The sequence below is a fragment of the Pan paniscus genome, chromosome 6 (assembly GCF_029289425.2).
Source record: "Pan paniscus chromosome 6, NHGRI_mPanPan1-v2.0_pri, whole genome shotgun sequence".
In the NCBI taxonomy this organism is placed as follows: domain Eukaryota; kingdom Metazoa; phylum Chordata; class Mammalia; order Primates; family Hominidae; genus Pan; species Pan paniscus.
In genome coordinates this window covers 142,497,686-142,516,647 of record NC_073255.2, presented here as the reverse complement: position 1 = coordinate 142,516,647, position 18,962 = coordinate 142,497,686, and the positions used below count along the sequence as shown (strand labels likewise).

Genomic DNA, 18,962 nt, shown 5'->3' with positions numbered 1-18,962 from the left:
GAGAATGATCTGTCATCTTTGCCTGTCACATTTTGCATTATCAAATTCAGCCAGATTTTCAGATCTCTAGTTCAGGAGAACTGTTATAATTTCATTTATTTATTCAACACATGTTAATTAAGCACTAATTATGTGTGAGACATAAGAGAGCCAGAGAGGACTTAGGGTTTCAGGAAGCTTTGTCTTTTTTAGGGTTTGGGATTCCTTCCTGTAATCATGTACAAAGTTTTTGGGCAGGTGTAAAAGTGCATTTTGCTGGGGTCTTAAATTTTTATCAGATCTGTTACTCTAAAACAATTTAAGAACCCCATAGTGGGTGCACACTAGAACTTTACTTCATGCATCTGCTGTCCTGGTCAGTATCCTCATCCTGCCCGTTCAGTCAAAAGCACAGTGGCTAACAGAATGTGAACAAGTGAGGCATCTCTGCCCAGAGCTCTGGTATTCTCTGTAGAACCTCAGGAAGTTGTGCTCGCCGGCCCAAGTCCATGCCCCACATTGCAGATTCTGCCTCAAGCGTTGACATCCTCCTGCATGTGGCCCTCAATCTCTGTGGACCCTGAGGAGGCCATAGCAGGGGTGTGCTGACACTGTCCTCTCAGTCCCAGGACAGCTGCTGGGCCACTTCCTCACTTGCAAAGTCCTTTCGATTCAAGCCTGCTGGTCCCTCTTACTTTAGTGCTCCTGCAGATTGTCAGGTTCAAGAGTTTCCTGTTTGTTAAGAGTCCTGCCCTGTCCACTGCCCTGATGGACCTGTGGCCTCTGTGTAGCTGTCTAGGAATTGCTTTGGCTATATGTGGTTGTGCCACTGTTCAGGTGACACCTGGTGTCCCTCTGCTACTCCTGTGGAAGTGGTTTTGCAGAAAGATGGCCTGGTAAATGCCTCCCATGAGAACCCTAATGTTAGTTGAGCATGCCATTTGATACAGAAACCCACAACATAATTATTGCTAGCTGGTGGAATAGGAGCATATGTCAAGACAAATCGTCTCATCAGAACCTAGGCTTCAGGAATGCCAATTCTGTAGGGAAAGCGCTTCTCTCCGCCTGTTGTGTGTTTGAGTGTATGTGAGTGTGTGGGAGCCTCACCTGCTACAGATGCTGTGCTGAGTTCTCTACTTTCTGCCCCTGTAGAGAGAAGACACGGTTCAATGTGTAGACCTTCTCCCTCTCCAGTGTCTCCAGCCTCCAATCCCAGGACATCACTAGTACAGGTGAAAACAAAAGCCTGTCTCAGCGGCCATCACTCTGCCAGCAGCACCTCAAAGCCATTCAAAACGCCCAAAGACAATCTACTTACCTCCAGCAGCAAACAGCACACAGTCTTTCCTGCGAAAGGATCAAGGGATAAACCATGGTGAGTCAGCTGGCTGGCAGCCAGCTGCTGTCTGTCCCCCCTGCTGTTCCTGTCACCATGGGGAAACAGTATTTACTCTCTGGCTTTGTTCCTACGTGTCACATGCAGGAATTTGGGGGACTGAGGAATGAAAGGACAGAAACCCAAAATGATGGAAAGATAAACCTAAATATTAGAGGGCATGTGGGACCTTAAGAGTACCATATGGGCCACGCTCACGCCTGTAATCCCAGCACTTTGGGAGGCTGAGGCGGGTAGATCACCAGAGGTCGGGAGTTTGAAACCAGCCTGGGCAACACAGTGAAACCCTGCCTCTACTAAAAATACAAAAATTAGTCAGGTGTGGTGGCACACACCTGTAATCCCAGCTACTCAGGAGGCTGAAGCAGAATTGCTTGAACCCGGGAGGCGGAGTTGTAGTGAGCCGAGATCACGCCACTGCACTCCAGCCTGGGTGACAGCGAAACTGTGTCTCAAATATATATGTATATATATACATATATATACATATATATTTGAGACAGAGTAGATATATACATGTATATACCGTATGCCTGACGGGGGATTTTTTTTAATTCTCTTGAGAGTTGAGCCAAGTTGTGTCTAAGAAAAGGGTAACAGGGAAATATTTCTCAGTTCTGCTGCCACCTCTCAATTTTCCATCCCAGTGAAGAGAAGCTCTGGTGTAAAATCAAAAGCACTGACAGTGTGCCTGGTGTGGAGCAAGACCACGGCCCTACCCGCAACACTGGGTCCCAGGTCCTGTGGATAGTGGAATAGCCACCAGCAGAGGCAACTAATTGGGAGCTGACCATGGGAGAAAGAGAAGAAAGCCAAGTAGAAGGTCACCCCTTTGGTGGAGTGGGCTGTGAAAATTCAGAGGCTTTTGGCCAGGCGTGGTGGCTCATGTCTGTAATCCCAGCACTTTGGGAGGCTGAGGTGGGCAGATCACTTGAGGTCAGGAGTTCAAGACCAGACTGACCAACGTGGCGAAACCCCATCTCTACTAAAAATATAAAAATTAGCTGGGCATAGTGTTACACGCCTGTAATCCCAGCTACTGGGGAGGCTGAGGCAAGCAGGAGAGTTGCTTCAACCCGGGAGGCAGAGGTTGCAGTGAGCCGAGATTGTGCCACTGCGCTCCAGCCTGGATGACAAACTGAGACTCTTGTCTCAAAAAAAAGAAAAAAAAAATCTGAGGCTTTTAATTCATTTTGTTATCTCAGCCCTTACTAAAAAGTCAGAAAAGGTTGCCTGTGGAAAAGACAGCTAGGAAACCAAACTTAAAACAAGGAAGATGAGTATCTTCAAATGCTGTTGGCACCCACCTTGGAGTACTTAAGGAACTGGCTTCTGACAGCACCTCTATGCTTATCTTTCAAGCCTTGAGAAGACAGAGAAGGGATAAGTGTGGAGTCCATCTAATTTATGTATTTAAAGAAAAAAAGTGTTCCATTAATTGATGACAGTTAATTGCACTTAAGTTCGTACCTAGGCAAGCTGTAGAGTAAAATCATCCATCAATGGGTTTGTCACCGCACACTGGAAATTATGATAACTTAGTAAAGAGCTAATTATGTCAGATCAATTACAGAGCCTCTTGTGATGGAGTGGAAAGGTGTAGGCATGGCTGTGGAGGAGTTACCTGCCACACAGCTGGGCCTCGTGGGCAAGCTTTGTTCTCCTTGGGTTGTTGGGATTGCGGGTCCATCCTGCAGGAGGCTGTAGCTGGTTAGGGAAGACTCGGCCCGAGAGTGGTGTTTGCCCACCCACCGGCGATGTGAGTCTCCCAGTCACTAACCTGCAATCCGTCTTATCTGTGACCTGAGAATGTGCCTGAGAGTTTATTTACTGGGGCTGCATGGTGTCCCGATGTAACCACAAGCTCTGGAGTCACTGGCCTGGGCACAAATTTCAGCTGGGTGACCTTGGGCAAGTTATTTGATCTTATTGTGCTTCCATTTCCTCATCTGTAAAGTGGGGCCAATAATAGCTCTATTCCATGGGATGGTTGTGAGGATTAAGTGAGCTAGTTTTTATAAAGCAGCAGGCACAGTATCTGGATCATAGTATATGTTCAATAAATAATTTAGCATAACGTCATGGTTATTATTACTATATTATCATGTGTGCCAAAGGACAGCACTTCCATCCTGGGATAAAGATCGACAAGTCAAATCTCTCTAAAAAAAATTAGAGAAATGGCTCTTCAGACTCAGAGTGAAGATAAAAATGATCAAATAATTTATTCAGAGTCTAGAAATGAGCTACAGAGAAACAAAATAAGGAAAGCCAGGGAAGGAGCACGTAAGCCAGGAGGAGACCCAGGGAGCTCGGGGAAGATCATCAATGAACTCTCCTTGTAAAAGAGCAAATGAGAGGTCTCATGTAGCCCCATGGCACCAAAAAGCACTCGCCCAAAAGGCAAACCTTCAGGGAGACCATTGGTTCAAATCATTGTCCACACTCAATCCAGTCCAACTCAACACACACTTCTTAAGACCTGCCACAGTCAAGTCCCCTTCAGCTAGGGGCAAAAAGGGGCAGAAAGAATCTGACTGGGTGCAGTGGCTCACATCTGTAATCCCAGCACTTTGGGAGGCCGAGATGGGCAGATCACAAGGTCAGGAGTTCAAGACCAGCCTGGCCAACATGGTGAAACCTCATCTCTACTAAAGATACAAAAAATTAGCCAGGTGTGGTGGCACGCACCTGTAATCCCAGCTACTCAGGAGGCTGAGGCAGGAGAATTTCTTGAACCTGGGAGGTGGAGGTTGCAGTGAGCCAAGATTGCTCCATTGCACTCCAGCCTGGGCAACAGGGCAAGACTCTGTCTCAAAAAAAAAAAAAAAAGAAAAGGAAAGAAAAGAAAGAAAGAAAGAATCTAAAGAAACTAGCCCAGGTCCAGAGATGAGCAATCAAGAGATTTGTAAGGAGAGAGATAGCTCGTAGTGAAAAGACTCGAGTGTTCACCTGTGGGAAGAAGAGAAAGGCACGGGCAATTTGCCATGCCTGCAAGTCGGTAAATATTCTGAGGACAGAACCAGTGGTGCACCATGAATGAGGCCGAACCATGGACTGCAGCGGTCTCCTAACTGTCCTCACCTCCCATCTGCCTGGCTGTCATCCATTTACCCACCACGTCCAGGAATATGTGTCAGGGAAGAGATAGAGTCGCCAAGGCTGGGATGATTTGGTTTTGAGCCTTAGAGGGCTCAGCCTCAGTTCTGAGCTATCCCAGAGTGCAGCTCCCCAGAGTGCAGTTCCCCAGACCTGTACTGAGCTAGGAGTAAGAAAATCAGATTCAAGTCTGGGCCCTGCCTCTAACTTTCTGTGTGTCCTGGAACAAGTCACTTTACTTCTCTGAGTCTCATTTTCAAGCCTGAATATTTTGAAATTCTATATCATAGTCCTATCAAAAATTCACAAAGTTCCTCACTGCCTCCTGAATTAAAGAGTTAGTCCCTCAGCCCAACATAAGGGACCCTCTACAAACTAGCTGCAACCACCCTAAGTCAATACTGAGTATCCAATACCACCCTATTAGGCCAGATTTCCCCCCATCTCTACCCCTGGTACCTTTGCCTGGAACATCCGTCCATCTTTACTCAACATTTAATGAGCACCTATTGTAATACTGTGTGCCAACTCTATAACAAGCACAGGGGATACACAGGGCCCACTGGTGTCACACAAGCACCTTTGTGCAAATTAGAAAACAGTCTGGATACAGGCCTGTACCAGGTGCACAGTTGACTAATGGCCTCCATCCCCTGCTTATTTCCTTAGCCAGGCATCCTCTCACAGTGCATAACCTATACAACTGTACACTGCAGCCCTGGGGATACAAAGTTAAGACACAGACATTGTCTTAGGGAGTCTGTAAATAGAAACATAAGCTAACACAGTACAAAGTGATAAGGACTATGAGGTTGGTAGCAAAGGAGAAGGGTACCTAACCCAGGCTGAGGACTCAGAAAGGGTTTTTCAAAAGAGGTCACTTCTGGCCAGGCATGGTGGCTCACACCTGTAATCCCAGCACTTTGGGAAGCCGAGGCAGGTGGATCACGAGGTCAGGAGTTCAAGACCAGCCTGACCAACATGGTGAAACCCTGTCTCTACTAAAAATTCAAAAATTAGCTGGGTGTGGTGGTGCGCGCCTGTAATCCCAGCTATTCGGGAGGATGAGGCAGGAGAATCGCTTGAACCCTGGAGGCGGAGGTTGCAGTGAGCCAACATTGCGCCACTGCACTCCAGCCTGGGTGACAGAGCAAGACTCTGTCTCAAAAAAAAAAAAAAAAAAGGTCACTTCCGCTAGATTAGAAGGACAAGTAGTAGGAAGGAGGTAGACAAAGAGAATGGAATTAGAATGGTAAATTTTTAATGTTATGTCTATTTTACCACCAAAAAAAAAAAATTCTATCTAAGAGAGTTGGAAGGGTGTCCTAGGCAAACGGAACAGAATGTGCAAAAGTATTTGCATGTGGGGAGAGGCAGGATGTGAAACTGGGTAGGGGAGTGAGGCCCAGATTATGAAGTTCTGCTGTATGTGTTAAGTTCAGGAATTTGGACTTCACCCTGGAAATTTCAAAGCGGTGTTAAAGGAGCAGTTTTCTGATGTAGTCTGGTCACCTTGACAGCCACGTAAAATGATGGCTCGGGGGGTCACACAGGAAGCACCAAGAACGGTGAGGATGTTGTGTCACCCAGGCGAGGCGTGGTGACAGCCTGGATCCAGGCAGTGGTATGTACAGAGGGGCTGGGTGAGATAAATATTAAGGAGGGAAAACTCTGCAGGACTTTGGGGCTGGTCATATGTAGGGCTGGAGTACAAGGGAAAGCATTACGACAGCTGAGTTGTGGTCCTGCCGCTTCCTCAAGGGAAGGACAGTAAGGACCAGAGTTGAGGGAGGGAAAGGAAGGATGAGTTCAGCTGGGAAGTCAATGGATTTTGAATTATCTAAGAAATATCTACACGTCTCAAAAAAGAAAAAAAAGAAAGAGATAAGAAATGTGAGTGGGCATTGAATGTTTGGAACCAGGGGTCAAGAGATAGGTATGGGCCAGGACTAGAGAGTCATCGGTGTAGACGTGGGCATGGAAGCTGTGGGTACAGATGGGCCTGCCAGGGAGGTATATGGTGTGAGAAGAAGAAGAACAGAGGCCAAGGGTGGTGCCATGGAGGATTGGGACAGGGAAAGAGGAGTCTGAGGGCACTGGGTCTGCTAAGCCTGGTGTTTCCACAGCATTCAGTCCCCTTCTCTCCTGGCCATAATCCTTACCATTCTTATTGCCCGTGTCACTGGCTACCTTCTCTCAATGCCCTTTCCTCATTCACTTCCTCCTTGCCAACAACCTGATATGCTATCGCCTTTCTTTTAATCCCCGGAGCACTTAATTTTTACCTCACATGTGACACTTTCTCTGGTCGGCCATAGACTCCACTTCCTGTCTTCCTACTGCCCAGTAGTTACTGCAGGGCCTCCTGTATGGAAACCTCTCACCAACTCAACAAGCGTGGTACTCATGTCAGTAAATATTTGTCGAAATGAATGAAATGGATGTGACCATTGAAAGGGATTCTGAGATTTCCATTCCTGGAGATGGCTGACCTTTTGTCTAGAATTGTTTAGACTAGCACTATCCAATAGAAATGTAATGTGTGACACACATGTTAATTTTACATTTTCAACAGCCACATTGGAAAAAAGTACAAAAGAAACAGGTGAAATTAATTTTTTTTTGAGTCGGAGTCCTGCTGTGTCACCCAGATTGGAGTACAGTGGCGTGATCTCAGCTCACTGCAACCTCTGTCGCCCAGGTTCAAGCTATTCTCCTGCCTCATCCTCCTGAGTAGCTGGGATTACAGGTGCCCACCACCATGCCCAGCTAATTTTTGTGTTTTCAGTAGAGACGGGGTTTCACCATCTTAGCCAGCCTGGTCTTGAACTCCTCGTGATCCGTCTGCCTTGGCCTCCCAAAATGCTGGGATTACAGGCGTGAGCCACCATGCCCAGTCATGAAATTAATTTTTAATAATAGTCATTGGCCAGGCATGGTGGCTCATGCCTGTAATCCCAACACTTTGGGAAGCCGAAGCGGATGGATCGTTTGAGGTCAAGAGTTCGAGACCAGCCTAGCCAACATGGTGGAACCCCATATCTACTAAAAATACAAAAAAAATAACCAGGCATGGTGGCGCATGACTGTAATCTCAGCTACTCGGGAGGCTGAGGCAGGAGACTTGCTTGAACCTGGGAGGCAGAGGTTGCAGCGAGCCAAGGTCCTGGCACTGCACTCCAGCCTGGGCAACAAAGCAAGTGAGACTCCACCTCAAAAAAAAAAAAAAAAAGTTATGTGCCACATAACAGCGTTTTAGTCAACAGCAGTCCCATAAGATGATTATACCCTATTTTTACTATAGCTTTTCTATATTTAGATATGTTTAGACACACAAATACTTACACTTATATTACAATTGCCTACAGTATTCAGTACAGTCACATGCTGTACAGGTTTGTAATCTAGGAACAAGTGGCTATACCATACAGCTTAGGTTCAAGCACCTTTTATACTTGACAGGACAGAATCCTGCCCAGACCGGCAAGAAGAGGGTAATCCATTGGAAAAGTGGAACTGGTCACTTTTTTTTTTTTTTTTTTTTTTTGAGACAGGGTATAGCTCTGTCGCCCAGGCCAGTGTGCAGGGGTTTGTGTTAGTTCACTCTACAATGTTAGCATGACGAAATCACCTATCATTGCATTTCTTAGAACATAGCCCCATCATGAAGTGACACATGACTATTTTCTTTAACCTAATATATTCAAAATACTATCATTTCAACATATAACCAATGAGATAGATTACATTATTTTCTTTTCATAAGTCTTCAAAATCCTGCATGTGTTTTATTACACTTACAGCACGTCTCAATTTGGACACTAAATTTTCATTAGAAATATTTGACCCATTTTTAGGTTTCATAAAAACTAAAGGTTATAAAATAGATTGACACCCAAGTTGTTCTAAACAGACTTAAACACTTTCTAATAACTGAATCAAGTATCCGTTCTTAAATTTCAACAAACTCAGCTTAAATGAAATTTAAAATCCCGTTCAGCCACAGCCACAGTAGCCACTTTTTTTCTTATCTTTTTTTTTTTTTTTTTTTTTTTTTTTTTTGAGACAGGGTCTCACTCTGTCACCCAGGCTGGGGCTGGAGTACAGTGGTGCGATCTCAGCTTACTGCAGCCTCAACCTCCTGGGCTCAAGTGATCCTCCCACCTCAACCTCCCAGGTAGCTGGGACGACAGGCACAGACTACTGTGCCTGGCTAATTTTTGTGTTTTTGTAGAGTTAGAGTTTCACCATCTCGAATTCCTGAGCTCAAGGGATCCACCCAACTCAGCCTCCCGAAGTGCTGGGATTACAAGTGTGAGCCACAGTGCCTGGCCCCCACAGTAGCCACATTTTAAATGCTTAGTAGCCTGAAGTGGTTAGTGGCTGCTGGATCTAGACACGTAGGCCACTGACCCTGGGTGGGACCCTCTGGTTTTTTCAATTCAATGGTGTGTCAATTGGGCTCCTCTAATCTCTTTAAATGTTACACTCCCATCAGGAGTTGCTAAATTCCAGCTCCTTTCTCCCCTTGGCCTGGTGCTGCTGGGTCTGTGGTGGAAACAGACCTGGAAGACCTGCCATCAGGCGGTGCAGAGAACTCCCTGCCCAAGTTCGTTCCATTGCTCCAAGTGAACTCTGTATCGCCCCCTACTGGCCAAGAAAGCATAAGCAGTGCCAACCCATACTGGACCGTGGCCCTTAGATTAGATTTAACAGCAGGTTAGGGCCACCCTTTCCAAATAGCTCAAATTCACATGTACAGCAATAAAAACACTACTCTAGAGTTCAGGCTGACCTCCTGGCATTCCAGCACAAGGTTAAATGGTCTGTGGTTTTGTTATTTTCTCCTTTATGTGACTGAGTAGGTTAAAAAAATAACTGCATTACAAGAAAGGGGGAGGCCGGCGTGGTGGCTCACACCTGTAATTCCAACACGGGAGGCCGAGGCGGGTGGATCACCTGAAGTCAGGAGTTCAAGACGAGCCTGGCCAACATGGCAAAACCCTGTCCCTACTAAAAGTACAAAAATTAGCCGAGTGTAGTGGCGGGCACCTGTAATCCCAGCTACTTGGGAGGCTGAGGCAAGAGAATCGCTTGAATCTGGGAGGCAGAGGTTGCAGTGAGCCAAGATCACACCACTGCACTCCAGTGTGGGTGACAGAGCGAGACTATCTCAAAAAAAAAAAAAAAAAAAGGAAGAAGAAGAAAGGGGAAAACAGAGCATTGCCATGTTACCAGGTTTGTTCCCTGCAGAACTGCCTGACAGCACCCACAGGCTGCCCAGCATCCCCAGCCCTGCACTCAGCCTCTCAGAGGCCCCTTCCACTGGTTCACTGTCCTGACAGTGGGGACCACCCCTGTGGGAGCCAGAGGTCAGGGGGTACCTGGCCACCATCTCACAGTGTTGACATCTATGTAGTTGATAACAGTGGAGGGAGGTGGGCAAGAAGACTCGGTCCCCACGTAAGAATCAAGAAGGAGTTATGGCTGTTTGGCCCTTTTGAGCTCCGATGAGCATTTCAGCCTTTACTTGTGAGTCCCCGCTCAGCCATGGGACCAGACCCTGGCACAGTGACCGAGTCAGCCAGTCTGACTCTCTCAGCTGCTATCACTTCGGTAACCCTGGTCTGGCCTGGCGAATTGATGGGGAACTCAGACCCACAGTTGTAGGCTGAGGTGGGCAGGAGGCAGAGAGGAGGTAGGAGGAGGATTTCCTCCCCTGGATGGCTTGTTGCCTTCTCTTTGGGCCTTATCAACCCACACGTGTGTGTTGAATGCTAAATATGCTCAGCTATTAAAAATGCAGAAGATGAGCCCGCTGCTCCAGGAGGAAAATGAGCCAAAGCAAAAGAAAAATCAGCAGGCTCCCTGGCCTCCCTGTGCATGCCCTGCAGCAGGTGGGGGAGGGCTCCCTCTCCCCAGGTAGGCGGGGCTCCTCTCCAAATGCTTGGAATTACCAGGCGGGTCTTCCCGGAGCAACTGGGGCTGAGGGAGTGGAAGCACTCTGGAAGTCTTCCCAACGCTTTATGGAGAGGGAAGCGATCACTGAGAGGCCCTGGCCAGATGCCTGTGGGAGAAACTGGGCGGCTTATCTCTTCCTGCCTGGTGCTGGCATGAACTGGGGGCAAGACCAAGGCTCAGGATTGATGGCTCCCTGAAGACACAGGGAGTCGTCTCAGGCTGTGAAATATGAGCAACCCAAGGAGCCGCAGACACTGCAAGGACCCTACCCCTGTGACTGCCCTGCATTCCTCAGCAGGATTCTTGCAGTTGCCTCTCCCTGGCCTCCTTGCCCCTCACTCTGCCCATCCTCCAGTCCACCCCACACACACCCCGAGAGTGATGTGAGCCCGTTCTGCCCACAACTCTTTGATGGCTCCCACTTGTTTGCCTACAGAGTAGAAGTTTAATGTTTTTGTAATGGACTTCAGAGGGAAGGGGTAAGAGAGGGTGGGAAGGTAGACAGACCAGAATATTGAAGCATGTGGGGGCTGCGGGAGGGGGCAGAGTGTCCCTTCCAGGACAGGGAGGCCGTGGGAATTTAAACATCTAAGGCTGCCTGCTCACTGGGTTTTCAGATGAGCAAAGGTAAGGACAATGGACAGCTCCTTGGGTGTAAACGCAGCCAACCTTGTGAAGTCACAGAAGTGCTCAGAAATAGGGAATCCAGCTTTGGGAGGGAAAGTAAGACCAAGACAGCTGGGGAAGGAAGAAAATGGCCTGAAGTGTCCAGTCACTGTGGCTCACGCCTGTAATCCCAGCACTTTGGGAGACCGAAGCGGGCAGATCGCTTGAGGTGAGGAGTTCAAGACTAATGTGGTGAAACCCTGTCTCTACTAAAAATACAAAAAAAAAAAAAAAAATTAGCCAGGCGTAGTGGTGTGTCCCTGTAATCCCAGCTATTTGGGATGCTGAGGCACAAGAATCTCCTGAACCTGGGAGACAGAGGTTACAGTGAGCTGAGATTGTGCCACTGCACTCCAACCTGGGCAACAGAGCAAGACTCCGTCTCAAAAAAAAAAAAAATGGCCTGAAGGAAAGAAGAGGGATGAGCCACAGAGATTAGTAACCATGGTCCTTCATAGCTGCATAGCTCATTATGATTTTTAGATGTTTTGATAGCCCAATCCTATTTGAGCCTAAAGACTATTTTGTGGTGAAGATAAGAAAACAGAGCCCAAAGAGATGAAGCGATGGGCTGAGATTACATACACAGTGGGACAGCAGAGGAGCTGAGACTTGACCCCTGGCCTTCTGGCTTCCAGTGCTACAGTAAAGAGCACCACCCTCGGTGTTGCCTGACGTCAAGCTCTCTCTGCCCTTCATTTTGTGGAATGACCTGGGGCAAACCTTTCTCAGCCTCAGGCTCCACATCTATGAAATTGGGGATAGAGATTAAACACGGTATTGCACGTGAGTGCATAACTCACTGCTCATGCATGGTAGGTGTGCAGCATGTGCCGCTATGAGCGGACACTTCACCTTTGTCATTGCCCAGTCTCTTCTCAGAAGAGGAGAGGCAGCACAGCCTGATCCCCACCTAAAGCATTTGTTCTTACCAAGCATTGGTGGGGTGCCAGTTTGGTTTTTATTGTGTTATGTGATTTAACCTCCACTGAGAACATTAATTCATTCATCAAACATTTATCGAGCCCTTCCTAAATGCTAGATAATGTATAGGCTGCTGGGATAATTCCAGAGCGACATGTATACTGGGACAGGGTTCCCATCGTCAGGCAGCTCACAGTCTGGTCAGGACACATAGATGTAGAAATAAAACCTTGCCATAGGACAGGATGAGTGCAGCAGAAACACCTAGGAAGGAACAGCAGGCACTGGGAGAGAAGAGGATGTTTCCTCCGGATCTGGACAGATGGGGGAGTGTTCACCCGGAGAATGGGGGAGGGCACACCAGCAGGAGAGCCCGGCCCACAGAAAGGCACAGAGCCAGGCCGGAGCACTGGTGTTCAAGGAGAAGTGAGAAGTCCAGCGAGGCTACAGGAGAAGGTGGCTGGGGCAGGAGGGGTGGGGTGGGCCAGGCTGTGAAGGTTACACTTGGACCTCTGGGCCTTGGGCAGCCCACAAAGACTTTCATGGTCAGATTTGCGTTGGTGGCTGAGTGCAAACAGATTAGAACACACAGAGAGGCCAAGCCAGAAAGGTTGCAAGCAATGCTGAGGCCTGGACCTTTTAACAGCTGTTTAAGAGGTGGACTTTGGTCAGACTGACTTGTGAGTGACTGAATTTCAGGGAAGAGCTGGTTTCTAACTGGATGCTGATATTGTTAACATAGAGTTTTTTGGTTGTTGTTGTTTTTGTTTGTTTGAGACAGAGTCTCTCCCTGGCTTCTAGGCTGGAGTGCTGTGACACGATCTCGGCTCACTGTAGCCTCCATCCCCTGGGTTCAAGCAATTCTCCTGCCTCAACCTCCCAAGTAGCTGGGATTACCGGCATACACCACCACGCCTGGCTAATTTTTGTATTTTTAGTAGAGACGGGGTTTCATGATGTTGGACAGCCTGGTCTCCAACTCCTGACCTCAAGTGATCCACCCACCTCAGCCTCCCAAAGTGCTGGGATGAGCCACCATGCCCGGCCTGATATTGCTAACATAGAGATTAAAAAAGAAAAAGTCTATTTAATTTGGGACAAAGAATATCCTGAGTTTGCTGTAGGTCAGTGTGAAGATAAACTTTTTTTTTTAATATGGCAAAAATGCCATTCAGAATAAACCCTTGAGGGTTTAAAAAGAAAATGTGCTTTGTTTTCTGGATGGAGGTGGTTCAGGTGCAAGGCTGCCTGCCCAGAACCGGATTCTAATACAAAAAAGGAAAAAGCAGAGTGAGTGAGTGATGCCTGGGGGAGGGAAGGTGCTCCTGAGGGCTTTTCCTCTGGCAGGAAACTGGGAGCAGCAGGTGTCAGGGTACCTGGCCAGAAGCTGGAGCACTGATAAGTAGCCTGGGATGCTTTGCCATTTCCTCATCTTTCAGCGTGCTCAGAAAAAGCTTCTTGAAGGCCAAAGGCTTAGGATGGGAGCCCAGGGTCTCTGCTCAAGGTGCCAGCTCCCAGCCTTCCTGGCAGGGGGATGGAGGGTGTTCTGTAAGGAGTTGCCCTGTCTCCCCTTGGGTCAGGGTTTCCTCCGGGACTGTTGGGAAACAGTAACTGTCTGGGCTGTACTGGCTGGAAGGCACTGCAGAGCAGCCTACAGCTCGAACAGCAGGAACCGATGACCTCTGGTGGCTGCCGAGGGGAGTGCTCCCGCTTGTTGCTCCTGAGCGGAGCCTGTTCTGGGCCAGTGCTGGGGACAGGGTGCTTGGGGCTCTGCCTCACCCTGCACCAGGGCTCCCTGCAGAATCAAATTGCCTCCTAATCTCAAAGTTCTCAATTCCTGCCCTCCCAGGCTCTGATACCATTTCCTTATTGATGTGAATTTCAATGGCCATTCATTGGAATTGTGTGGCTCTTCGTTCTCATTTGCAGAGGAAAGGCACTGAGCAGGTGCAGTTGATTAGGTCTAGGGTTATCCTTAAAACCCTCCTGGACTCCCTGCCCAAGGCTACACTGCTGCAGACACAGCTGGTCCCAAAGGCAGCCTGTGCAGCATCCTATGCCCTACTGCATGAGGGCTCGATTTTTCCTTTTTTATCTTCTCCTCTTCTCTGACTTGCTGACTTGTTCACAGTCCTAGGGCACTAAGACTCCCCAGGAATGTCAGGACACTTAGCACTCCTTATTCTCCCAGCAGGTTTGGAGACCACCTTCTGAGCCCCATGCCCTGGGAAGCCATGAATAACAGAAGTACAAGAGAGACTAACAGACCAGCAGGGAGACATGCGCTGGGGCCTCCTGCTTCCAGAAAATTGGAGCAGCCTAGAGGGGGGCTTATAGAGTTATTTCTCTGGGAGGCATCTTAGAACCAGCAGAGAGCCCCAATGCCTAACATACTTCAGGATTGCAGGAGACAACATGTTTGTGCATGAGGAGGCTGGAGTTCCTCCTTACTCCTCTTCCAGAATGTCCTATACAGATGGGACTTTTAACCACTAGTCCAGGCTTAAGCAGTGCCTAGAATACTAGAGATGGAGAAGCAGGTGGGCTTGTGAAGTAGGGCTGACAGGTCCTGGAAAAGGGCCATTGAATCTGGCCCCACCTCGTTCTGCTTTTCTTCCTCACTGCCTCACCCAGAAGGAGTCCTCTACTCTGCATGAATGTGGAAGGCTGCTGCTCCCACCCTCTGCTGGTGCTTCTGCCTCCACCCTGTCCACCCCTCCTTCCATGGTGGGACCAGAAGGGACTAAGGAAGCAGGAGTTTTCTGATGGTGACCATGATTTGCACCCCACGTATATACCTTACAAGTATCAGGTGGATGAGAGCAGATGCTGGGATCCTCTGTGCCCTTTTGGTTTAGTTACAGTTTATCGAGAGTCTGCTATGTGCCTGGCACTATGCTAAGCACTTGGTATCTACTACCTCATTTAATCACTCCAAATATCTCTTACTATCTTCATTTGACTGATAAGGAAACTGAGGCATGGAGCCATGAAGGCCTGAGATAAGTTAGGCAGGGCAGCCACATATGTTTGTGTGGGCTTTGCACTGCGTGAGACCACCCCACCAAGGCAGGACTGAAACCAGCACTCACTCCTTGCCAGGCCAGGTGTCCTCTTTCTCATTCTTAGAGTCCTGATAAACTCACTGAGGCCCTGAAACCGGGTAGCCAGAAGGCTGTGATACCGTAATGCATCCAGCAACAGAAAAGGCAGGATTTGAGTCTAGGTTGGTCTGATTTGAAAGCCTATATTTCTAAGCCTTATCTAAGCCTTATAAACTATCTTCCAACACTCCACATTCTATAAATTTGCCAGAATATTGACAAGGCACAGACCTTCAATTCAGTCATACTTGGTCTCCCTGATTTTATTTGATTTGCTTCTGGCCATTTTTACAATTCTTCCAAGTCAGCTTGTTCATTTTTCCTCCCACCTAACTGACTCAGGAGGAAATCTCACATCATTGTTCTCAGCAGCTAATCATCTCCTAACCCAATTGAGGAGCAAAGTCTTGGCCCATCATCCAAGTCACTGATGAAGACACTATGACCTTCTTGGCCGGCAGTGGGTCTCTGTCGAGCTCTGCATGGTATCACTCTAGGCTGAAATTGAGCCCTGCTAACCCATTTTTCTTTTGTCTCTGCTGCCAGGACCACTCACCCGGTAACTGTGTGGTCTGACCACATTTCCCCAGTTTACTGAAGGTGTGTTATGTGGGAGAGAATCCAAAACTGTGCAAAGGCCAGGAGAGATTAGACACTATGCTTCCTCTCTAACCACCAGGCCTGACACTCAGCCACAGAATAATGTTAGATTTATCTGGCAGATATTCTTATTTACCATGCTCTGTGGTTGAATACCTGTTTTCTGTTTGCTAAAGGTGTTTACAGACAGGCTTTCTGAAAGTTTTCCCAATATTTTTCCAGACACACCGCAAAAATACCATTTATTCACTTGTCAGGATTTATGCAGTATCAACTGTATCTGTCATACCACGGTCGTAGGACTTTGTGTCTCTGTTATTTACCCTGATTCTTAGTGATTGCCTGCCCCTCAGACTTCTAGAATCTCCCAAGTACTTCTTCAACTTAAAGAATTTAGATTGGATATAAATAATTTCCTCATAGTAGCTGCCAAAATATATCCAAGAGAGCCAAACTGAATTCCTTCTCCAAGGGCATTTTAAAAGAGGGTAAATTCCTTTTTATTGGGGATGACTTAATGCTATCACTGCTTGGAAGCCAAGAGGCTGGGTGATATGGCCCTTCTAAGGCTCTGCCAGTGAGTCAGAGATTCTCAAAATTCTGCCAGGCCAGCAGCATAAGCACATAGGCTTTTGTCGAAGGAATTGGTGGAGGAAATCAGACAGCTGAGAACTCTCATCACACACAAAACCCACAGCACAAATACCATATGTCTTCAGGCTCCTGCCTGTCAAATTCATCTTTACCCTGCTCTGGTAAGTGAAGAAGGGCTGGCAATAATTTCTGCAGACCTAGAGACATTCTGAACCATTCTCTTGAGGCATATTTGTTGATAATCAAAGAATATAGATCATGATCACCAGGAAAGCGTAGCTGGCAGGTGGGCAGCTGGCCCTGCAGCACATTGGTGGCTCTTGCAATGGCACCGTCATGAGTCTCCACCTCTGTTCTTTTGCAGACATCACTGGGCAGGGAGGGGAATCTACTTGATGCCAAGAGAACCATGTTTCTTAAAGCCAGAGGACCCGCCTTGATCTAGAAAGATAAATTCAGACAGGCCAAGCACAAAGGAAGAAGACGTGGGCAACTAAAGCAGCACAAAAGAAACAGAGGTAGATATCGCCCCCATGTAGCAAGGGGGATGAGGGAGGGTGTTCTCGGCATTGGGTTTCTTTCCCAGGACCGAGACAGAGGTACAGAGATGATGAGGAGAGAACTACTCCCAGCATATTAGACACAGCAGGGGAACAGGCTGCAGCTCTGAGCTCCCTGAAAGAGTTCATCCCAAGTGAACAAAACAGGCATTATGAAAGCAGCAGGGGAAGAGTGGAGACTCATCTTTCCCTTTCAAACACTGCTCCACAAAGAAAGGACAATCGTGAGTTGATAAATGCAACTAATTGTGCGACTTTGGGAAGTGTGCACATGCATCCTTTAGACTGAAGGGAAAGGAACTTTGAAGGGCTTTGGCTAAGCTCGGGGGTAACTGCCAGGCTTGTTTGTCACCTAAGCAAACAGTGTAATAAATTGCTGAGTCACCCATCAGGCTATTGCCAACTCACCACCCCCTCCCAGGTCTCACCACCTGCACATGGAGGTGTTTGCGTTACTGTGATTAGACACAAAGAAGATGGGAGATGCCCATACTGTGAAAGCAGGGGTTAGAACCTTTTGGCTTCTTTCCAAATGGAAAAAAAAGTCAAACCTGTCATTCAGGGTCCACAGCCATCTGGAAGGGGCGTGCCCAAGGCTGGGACACTTTCCTGGCTGGGGAAGGTGACAGCAGAGGAAGTGAGGGGAATGCACACGGGGACAGTGAGAGGAAGCAGAGGACAATTCCGAGACGCTGGCTTCCCTGTGACTGCACTGTGGCTGCAGCATAGGCACACGCGGGATCTGTGTGCATGGGAGGTGGGGGGTGGGGCTCTTAATAGGCTCTTATGTCAGCTGAATGTTTTTGCTCAAAAAGCATCATCTCTGGGATTGGCTTTCCAGATTCTGTGGCACTATCCTGTGACCGTTTCCTCCTTTGCTTTCTCAGTTCAGGACCTTGGGGCTGTTGCCAGCTGTAGTAAAGAAAGGCTGGCCTGATGGCTAGCGTGTATACTGGGGAAGAGGATGGCAAGGTCAAATGCCTTTCCCACCATCACTCAGCTGCCTGCTTCTGTGTCTTCTCAGTCCAGGCCAAGGCAGGTTCCCTTAGAGAGAAAGCCCAAAGCTTTTGAGGGAGAGAAGGGACACCAAAGAAAAAAGTATCAGGGACAGCTCTAGGTTCTTCTCCTTCACTCTTCTAAGCCCTTCTCCATTAGCTAATGAACACCCTTAGAACACACCCAAAAGAGCGCAGTCTCCCTTCTCTCCTTCTGCCAAGTCCTTTTACCTCACATCAGAGGTGTTCACTCAGTGGCCCAGCCCCTTACCAACTCACCTGGTCTTTGAAATCTTTGAAACATTCTTGATCAGACTTTTTTCCCCAATGCTTCCCATTCTTCAATCCAGAGGACTGCACGTGAGGCTGTCTTTCCTGTTTCTGATGGGCTCCAATTTCGCATCCAGCTGAGTTCTGGAATCATTGACAATAGAGTATGATTGGGCCACACTCATTATAAAGTAGAAAAAATTCCAAATTAGGAGACAGTCACAGACATTAGCTGGCCTGGCCCAAGCTCAGTTACACACAGTTGGGAAGAAGTGTCACCAAAGAGATGAGTCAACTGGCACGGTTCCAAATGTTGGGACCTGGTGCACTTGTGCTCGTGGGGCTGCCTTAAGGAGCACATTCAGAGCCCGACGTTGACTTTAGAGGAGTAATGCAGACTGTGCTATGAGCATTTGAGGGCTGCTTGGCTTGTTTTTGCTGTTTGTTTGTTTTTGAGACGGAGTCTCGCTCTGTTGCCAAGCTGGAGTGCAGTGGCGCCATCTCAGCTCATTGCAACCTCCGCCTCCCAGGTATAAGCGATTCTCCTGCCTCAGCCTCCCAAATAGCTGGGATTACAGGCATGTGCCACCGCGCCCGGCTAATTTTGTATTTTTAGTAGAGACGGGGTATCACCATGTTGGTCAGGCTGGTCTTGAACTCCTGACCTCAGGTGATCCACTCGCCTCAGCCTCCCAAAGTGCTGGGATTACTGGCGTGAGTCACCGTACCCAGCCGGTTTTTTAAATGTATTTCCATTTGTACAATTGCTCTGGATTCTTCTATCCCAGGCATCATATCTTTGTCTGCTGAA

The 18,962-nt window shown here is 47.9% G+C and overlaps 1 protein-coding gene across 10 annotated transcripts in view; it reads left to right on the top strand.

Annotated features, from left to right (window-relative positions):
• The window catches only part of ATXN7L1 (ataxin 7 like 1), a 266,428-nt gene that overhangs the window by 205,412 nt on the left and 42,054 nt on the right, over positions 1 to 18,962 (top strand). For all 10 annotated transcript variants that reach the window (XR_010112782.1, XR_010112781.1, XM_055114804.2 and 7 more), the window contains exon 4: positions 1,135 to 1,357. Coding sequence is in view for 8 of the 10 variants with exons in the window: in XM_055114804.2 (XP_054970779.1) it covers positions 1,135 to 1,357 (223 nt within the window). In the remaining 2 variants the exon portion in view is untranslated. The remainder of the gene's footprint in view (positions 1 to 1,134; positions 1,358 to 18,962) is intronic.